Source organism: Pyxicephalus adspersus, chromosome 5 (genome assembly GCF_032062135.1).
Source record: "Pyxicephalus adspersus chromosome 5, UCB_Pads_2.0, whole genome shotgun sequence".
In the NCBI taxonomy this organism is placed as follows: domain Eukaryota; kingdom Metazoa; phylum Chordata; class Amphibia; order Anura; family Pyxicephalidae; genus Pyxicephalus; species Pyxicephalus adspersus.
Window position 1 is genome coordinate 19,657,478 of NC_092862.1, and position 8,094 is coordinate 19,665,571.

At 41.3% G+C, this 8,094-nt stretch overlaps 1 protein-coding gene across 3 annotated transcripts in view; it reads left to right on the forward strand.

The window, feature by feature from the left end:
• The window catches only part of LRP12 (LDL receptor related protein 12), a 46,851-nt gene extending 40,632 nt beyond the window's left edge, over nucleotides 1-6,219 (forward strand). For 2 of the 3 annotated variants that reach the window (XM_072410746.1, XM_072410747.1), the window contains exon 8: nucleotides 463-6,219. In XM_072410746.1, coding sequence (XP_072266847.1) covers nucleotides 463-1,311 — 849 coding nt within the window. In that variant the 3' untranslated portion in view covers nucleotides 1,312-6,219. The remainder of the gene's footprint in view (nucleotides 1-462) is intronic. The other variant, XR_011920762.1, reaches the window with a different exon arrangement.
• The last annotated feature ends 1,875 nt before the right edge of the window (nucleotides 6,220-8,094 follow it).

An 8,094-nucleotide genomic window follows, 5' to 3' on the forward strand; every position in this document is an offset into this window, starting at 1 on the left:
CTTTTTTGTTTGTTTGTTTTTTTTTGTTTAGTTTTCCAAGTAGCTAAATGTGACCTGGTACCCACCTGGTCCAGCAGAGCTCAGGTTGGGAAAGGGAGAAGCACCACAAGAAACCAGTAAGTTGTCCTGCAGTGAGATAACAAGGTACATGGTGATAGGAGAGAGCAAAGTGACGACTATGCTAGACAGAGATCCACTTTTACTTGCTAGTCAAAGGTTTGTGAAGACATTTAAATGTTATTTAATTGCATCTTGGAATAATCTGGACTTCCCTTCCAGCCTGGGTTGTGTAAATCTTAGCATTGGATGAACAGGCATACAAATCATTTGGTGGGTGAACCGCTCCAATATGTATTTTGTCTGTATATATTTGGCTTATACAGTCCATCTTTAAATTAACCATTTATGTCAGCTGAATAGTGTTAGTGATTAATTTTATAAATTTTTCCTTTTATGTTGCAGGCCTCAGTTTTGGAAAATTTAAGACTAGCCGTCCGATCACAACTGGGTTTCACATCAATCAGACTCCCAATCACAAGACGATCAAGCAACATTTGGAACAGAATTTACAATTTTGTGCGATCACGCAGCTCAGGATCTCTGGCCTTGGCATCAGCTGACGGGGACAGCTCTTCAAGCCGTGGCAGTAGCAGAGATGATCGGGGAGGTACACACAGAGGACTCTTCTCTGTGGAGTCTGATGACAATGATGGAGACCATGACAGGAGGGATGCTCAAGGAGCAGTTGGTGGTGTCGCTGCCCCACTGCCTCAGAAAACTCCTCCTGCTTCTGCCGTAGAGGCTTCAGTAAATGGAAGTGGGAGCTCGGCGACTCCAGCCTCCAGCAGCAGCAGCTCAGCAGATAGCAGACAGGACACGCAATTGCCAGAACTCACTGTCGTTAGCCCAGCTCGCCAGCAACTCAGCAGTGCACTAAGTAGAATGACTCAAGGTTTGCGCTGGGTACGAATTACTCTTGGGAGGTCAAGCTCTGCAGGCCAGAACCAAAGCCCCTTGAGGCAGCTCGACAGCAGTGGCGTTGGGCGGGATGATGACGATGATGTAGAGATGCTAATCCCCTCCTTAGACTTTGATCTTAATGACTGCACTAGACCCTTACTCGATCTTGCTCCTGAGCAGGGGCAAGGAATTGCACAGCACAGCCCAACGCCTCAGGGGGTTAGGCCATGCAGCCGTGATGGCCCATGTGAATGTTGTGGAATTGTGCACACTGCTCAGATTCCAGACACCTGCTTGGAAGCCGTGCTGAAGAATGAAGCGAGCGATGATGAGGCCTTGCTTCTCTGCTAGGCACGTGAGAACGGCACTGGTCGATGTATGTTTGGAGCAATATCTAGTCACTGTTTTGTACTTCACAGAAACAAATAAGAGCCTGGAAAGTTCAGGCGGCAGCGAGCTACCCCAGGCACGAGTTCTGCTTCATGGCACTTCTGGTTATTACAGTGAAATGTTTTGTCCGCAGAAATATAGGTGGATGGTCCGTGAGTCCTTGGCGCGGTGTACAGTTCTTCTATAGTGTATGCTACAAAATGATTGGTTGTGTTAAAGTGGGCCCATCATCTGCAAACAGCGCAGGCAAGCATTTTGTCATTTACATCCTATCTGTTCCTGGGGAACTGGTTACTTCAGCACCTTGTGCCGTAATAATATTGGTAGTAGACATGAACAATTTGATTCAGATTTAGGTTTTTTTTGGTTTATTTTTTTCTGGAACATATTGACTTTGCTTTATATGTTTATATACACATGGTGGTTTCATCCATCTGAAGAGTAACACAGTATATGAATCCAATTTAGCAAGATACCTGAAAGCTGGGTAAGCCCCCACTAATGCATTTCTGACCTCCAGGAAAGTTACCTATCATAGTTGGGGTCCAAAAGAAATAACTGGGCAGGGGTATCAGGTCTTAACATTACAGTAGTTCTAAGACTTTTTTTCTTTAATGTATTAATTCAGAATTTCTGGAACAAAAGTTCAATTTATTTTCCTCAATAGCCACAAAGGATATCAATTCACTTTGTGTGCCCCAAATTCCTTTGCAATACTGTTTTTAAAAATGTAGCGGTAACATCATGCCTGTAATGCACATATCATGTAGGACCCAGAAGGCTCTCTTACTACACGAAGGCAAAGTGTCACACTGAAATACTGCACGGATTTGTGAAATATACAAAGGGCACAGCGAGATTTACTTGTTTGCTTAACCCAGAGTTCTGCTTTTGCAGTAGCCCAGGGTCCTAGGGACCAGATGCAGAGGGTCACTCAAAGGTATGCACAGGCATTGCTTGTTGCCTGAAATGTACTATTGTAGCCTACACTATAATGTACACTAAATTACCTAAATTGAGGTGTGTGGGTCACTCCATCCATGCTGGAAAAATGTGAAGCTAAATTTTCTATTTAATAGGTATGTACATTAAAACTGCAGGTCATGGGTTAAAACTTCCCCAGACCCATTATGTTAATTAAACCATTTCTTTTTAATATTACTCAATATTAAGATATCCAAATTGCTACTGACCTCCTTAGTAACTAATTCCCATGGAATAATCAAATTGCATTTATCATCTGATTCAATGCACAAAGTTTTTGTCAGTGCGGGTGACTGGTGCACTTTAATAGCTATATGGGCAAGTTCCTTTCCCACACAACCCTTTTTTTTATTAGGAGGCCACTTAAAACAGGAATTTAGGGGATATTTAAAAAGAAATGGGTCACCTAAAAGTGTCTGTAGGAAGAAATGTTTTTGTTTATCACAGCAACCTATAAGGCTCATTCATATTGCCCTGGCATAATAGGGAGGAGCAACAAGAACTATTCATTCCTCAGACACTTGTGAATAGGGCCTGGTATGGTATTTTCATTTCATTTGTGAAGTATTGTTTTGTATAAAAATGTAACAAGCATGTTTACTTTTTAATCCTTTAGATTATATTTTAGTATTTTTATTATTATTTTTTTATGCTCACCCTTGAGGTGAGGTCGAGGTGAGTTTTACTGCTTTTATGCCAGGAACTGCTGCCTGTTGGGAAACGCTACATGGTAGTATATCCCTGTGGGAGCTCCATAAGGAAAGAATAGGGAAGCAGTGCGTGGTACCAGTACTACTGCCCATTGTCGCCTGCTCTCAAATCTGCAGAGTGTTTGAGAATGCTGCTGTGTGAGTTTTGAAGCGGCTGGCAAGGTACCAGCCGTCAAGGGTCGCCCAACCAAGGCATGTCTGAAACTGCTCTTATGCAAAAGCAGCCCTATGTATTGCTAGGCTCAGGTCTTTTGTAGAAGACCTCCACCCAAAAAAGCTTAAATTGATGTGGGTAGTAATGAGGTCAGACTGCAAATAAAATAAGGCCTACTTCTGTAATCCCCCCATGTGATGATCTATTTCTGCTTGGGTTTCTCTGGTAAACTTCTCCACTTGTTGCTTTTATAGTTTACTATTGACCTATTCTTCAAGCATGCAGCAATACAAATCTTCCATAATTTGTATCCCACATGCCCCCCTCCTAGACACTGCAGATCATAGTGGGAGGATTTGGCAGCAGACGCAGTGCTGTCCATCCAGGAAAGCAGTGAGCCAGACAAGATTTATCAATATACTAGCTCACCAACTTTACAGGCTAATGAATCTGCTGCATTCTGATAGTCTTTCCCTGTCACTGTGGTGCAAATAAAGTAGCATTGCCTCGCCAATATCTATTCTATGTCTGTGATAAATGTTGACGAACTAAACATTTTCATCTCATAAAGTAAAACAAAGAATGCTGCTAATTCGCTCCTGCAATATGGTGAATTGATCCTGCAGTCACAGCCTGTCCTCTGCAAACACTGTGTGTTCTGCTGAACCTCTGGCTTTAGTAGTTTCCAATTTTCTGACCAGGAACCTATATACGGTCAAGTCAAAAAGTCCTTGTCTGCATATTTGCTCAGGGTCAGTAACTTAATTATCTAAGCTAGAGGATCAGTATGACGGCCAGACAACAAGTGTTTCCAGAAAGAAGGGTCAACAGAGGTAATGTCCCATGATTGGTTTACCGGGGCCGATGGAGGCAGTGAAAGGTTTACTATCCAGCAAGAGCCGCAGCTGTGCATTAGATTTACTGTACAGTATTTACTGTATTTGGGATGTTTGTACTTTTACCACACTCTATGGAATGATTGGGTGGGCTCAGTCCTGAAGCATATCCCAATGGGCAAATAGATCGTACTGTGCATATAATATATATATAATAGAGACTGCTGGTTGCTATGGATAACTGCACATAATTCCTTTTTAGCTGTGACAGATCAGAATAGTCAGTCTTAACTTGTATATTTGCATAGGATTACTTTATTTATATATTTCATCACCTAACTCTTTGCCATGGGATTCAGGGGCCTGTCAGTTGTTGGGAATTTGTAGTGCGTTTGGGGCTGGACACAGCTACTCGGGCAGTAACACTTGAGCAAAGTTTAGCTCCATAAGATGACCTGTATAATTATTTCATATGTAAACCTGCACATTTGTATTAATTTAAAAGCTGAACCCCCATGCAGCTTTAACATATACAAATAAAAATGAGCGCAGATATGAATTTATCTTTTAGGAAAAGATAAAACACTTGCTGGAGGTGGGACTAAACCTGTACAGCTGTGTTCAGACAGATGGTTGATTTTCTTGTGCAGTTACAGATACCAGGGTCCCAATTTCAACCTCTAGGCCACCAGCAATGGCACTAGGCAGTTTTTTTAGGCTTAATCAAATGCTTAAAAAGATTTTTTTTTTAGCATTGCATTTCACCTAACTAGAGAAATGAAGGGTTATAGGTAACAAAGTAAATCATTTGTTCACTGAAATTCTTTTGAATTGTGTAAAACACTTGGCAGGTGTCTGGAATTCATTTCTATTCAAGTCTATGTAAACATTCAGCAGGAGTTAACCTGTAATTCTGCAGGGAGGCAAAAAATCAATCCCACTGCTGGTAACACCTGCAGTAATAAATTTTAATGGCTTTTGATTGATTTGGCATTAATCAGGGGCCTTGGTGGTGCTTTAATGTTTACAAAGTGGTGAACCTTTGTGGTACTGCCTACTTCAACCTTCCATCTGAACAAAGATCAGGGGTCCTGTGGTGCCAGACTGGACTGCACTGCCTGGGAGAGCTCTTTGTGGCCACAAATACCAAATCCTTAGGCTAGCTAAACAGCCCCTTTGGGTCTCTGAATTAGGCTGCTTGTGGGTGGTTCTCTTATCAGCCCCTTTGGGTCTCTGAATTAGGCTGCTTGTGGGTGGTTCTCTTATCAGCCCCTTTGGGTCTTTGAATTAGGCTGCTTGTGGGTGGTTCTCTTATACCTCAGCCTTTATTTAGGTGCAGGTTGCTTTGTATTGCCAGGAAGACAAATGGTCCTCCACGGGGTCTACGATGTAAATGTGGTCGTGCTCTTTTAAAATTTAACGTTTTTACCAAACTCCCCTCCTTCCTGAGTACATCAGTGTTTGGACAAGAAAAGTAATACTATGCATTTTCCTAGTACATTTGTAATCGGGCATTTTTGTTTCCTGTATTGATTGGGTTAAAACTTTACACTTTTCAATTACTGCCTGACCGAGGGTTGCAATTGCAGGAAGCGTTGCTTCATAAATTAGGGTACACTTGGTACGACAAAGCAGAGCTTATTTATTTTCTAATTTTAATTTAGTGATGTTTAGTACTTGCACAGTTTTGTGAATCATGGTGTGTATATTGCTATATACATGCACTAACAAAACACTATGCGCTTACTCCGATCTATTCAGGTGGATTACGCTTTTTGCTATGGGCAGTTTTGCTTAAACTAATAACCAATTTTTTTTTTTGTAGACTTGTGCCTGCTCTGAAACTTTTTCACACTATTTGTGTTTTTCTATATTTTTGTAATGTTAAATTCACAATGTAATACGAACTTACATTACATCGGAAAATATTTTTTTCTGCTGTTATTTATTGGTTTTGGGAGGGGGGGATTTTTTTTTGCATTTTTTTTTTGTTTCTTTTATGGAGTATACTGAACATTTAATTATGAAAACATTGTGTTTGTGTCTGTATGCTATTTATTAAATTGAAACACTTTGCTAAATGCATTTTACAAGCATGTTTCAAGTCCTGTATGTTCTGTGTAGTCAGTTAAACTGACCAAATGTTTTATGTATGAACATTAAATTTACTTTTTTTTGTTTTTTATGTGTTCTTTTTCGAGTTTGTGTCATTGCAGTATGATCAACTTGTAGTGTTCCTACGGTTGGTACTTGGTGCCTCTGTAAAGTGGAGCCTTCTAGGAAGTATGCAACTGGCTTTGATAACTAGTGATTGGTGACAGTGTAAAGGTCTAAGGTTAACTTTACCTAGGTTGAAAAAAGCCCATCAGGTTCAACCACTAGGGGACAAAAACCTTTAGTCATAGATGATCCAGAGGGAGTCAAAAAACCCTTATAAACGCAGGTACAAATTGCTCCCACAGGGGGAAACTTCCTTTCTGATTTCATGAGGCAATCGGATGTTCTCTGTATCAACAGTCTGTTATCTTACTTTAAAGCAGTGGTCCCCAACCTGTTGGATGCCACGGACCACTAAATTTACAGACCAGGGACCGCGCATGCCTGGGGAGCCATGTGTCACTCAAAGGGTAAGAAACTTCCCCCAGTGTTACGTCATGATGCCAGAACTCGGCCACTCTCCTATCCGCAGGCTCAGTCCAGAAACACAACCACCCTCCCCAACCAACCTTTGATGCATACCGGAGACATGGTCTGTGGCTCTGGCCGGTGGGCACAAACCCCCCCCCCCAGACTCTTCTCAGTCAACAGGGGCCCCCATGGGACCCCCAAGCTTTGTCCTCTACTAATTCATAATAGATCTACAAAAAAGTCAATTTAAATATACATGGGTAGTGCTGAGTACAGATCACGATATACAGAATGCCCTCATGTAAATAAAAGGTGAACTGCATTAGTAAGTAGACCAATATTTGCAGTATCTGCTCGCTGTTTTGAAAGAGAGGGTATTGTGTTGCGGACTGGTTAAAATGTACGCTTGAATGAAGGTGGCCTTGACACATTACTCAGGTAACCGTTTACTGTGGTAAAGGAATGTCAGTTTATTTAGCTAGTGAGGATTCCTTCTACTAAAGGTCAATGTCTTCTGAGTTCATGGTGAAGTTCAGGTAGAGAGTGAATATTGTACCAGAAATGGTGTTGGCTATATGAACCAATCCGATTTCTGCTCTATTCTGATGATAATAGTGAGGTACTTTCATGGTCAAATGTGTTCTATCTGGAATAAGAAACGTTCTAGGATAAGTGGATGGCTATAGTATATAGAGCTTTTCTGAGCAAAAGCATGATTAAGCTATCCTGATTCTGGTAAATTCAGTAGCTTTTAAAGCAGCCTTTTCCTAACTTTTTATCTTAGGGCCTCTTTCAAAGTTGCAGTTTTAAAAGGCTCCCAGCTTGGCCCTTTTGTTGTTCATACTGTTCCCCCTTCCATACACAGTAACCCTGCATTTGTTGTGTTGACAAAAGTTTCAACTTCAACCACAGAAAAGCTGTGTCATGCAGTTAAGGTTGCAGTTCAATCTTTTCAGGAAGTTTTATGAGCTTTACTTTCTCAGTCCTTACTTTCTCAGTCCTTCAGCAGCAACCACGACCGCTGCAGTTGAATTTGCATTCAAGTTAATGGAAGGTGCTGGCCACTCAAGTGTGTCCAGAAGAAACATATTCCATTCAGCAACTGCAGCTGCAATCCAGTACAGGTGTCTGCGCAAAGTGTTTCCCAACTGCTCCTATTTAGTTGAATAAGAGTAGTTGAGCCTGCAGCAGACCAAAGAAACCTTTTAAATATTCTTCAGGTTTTGAGAACTCACTGCTAATAATAGCCACAATTATCTAAACCAACTAAAAACATCTGAACAAGGTTAAAAGATCCAGCCACAGTATGCAGTTTGTCCCTGGCGTTTTAGTCTGGTAAATTCCACATTAGTCTCTGCCATGGTTCAAAGTAGTTAGCTTTTGGCGTGGTGCCTGAAAAGTTCATGGCTTAATTTCCTAGAAGTTCCTAGGG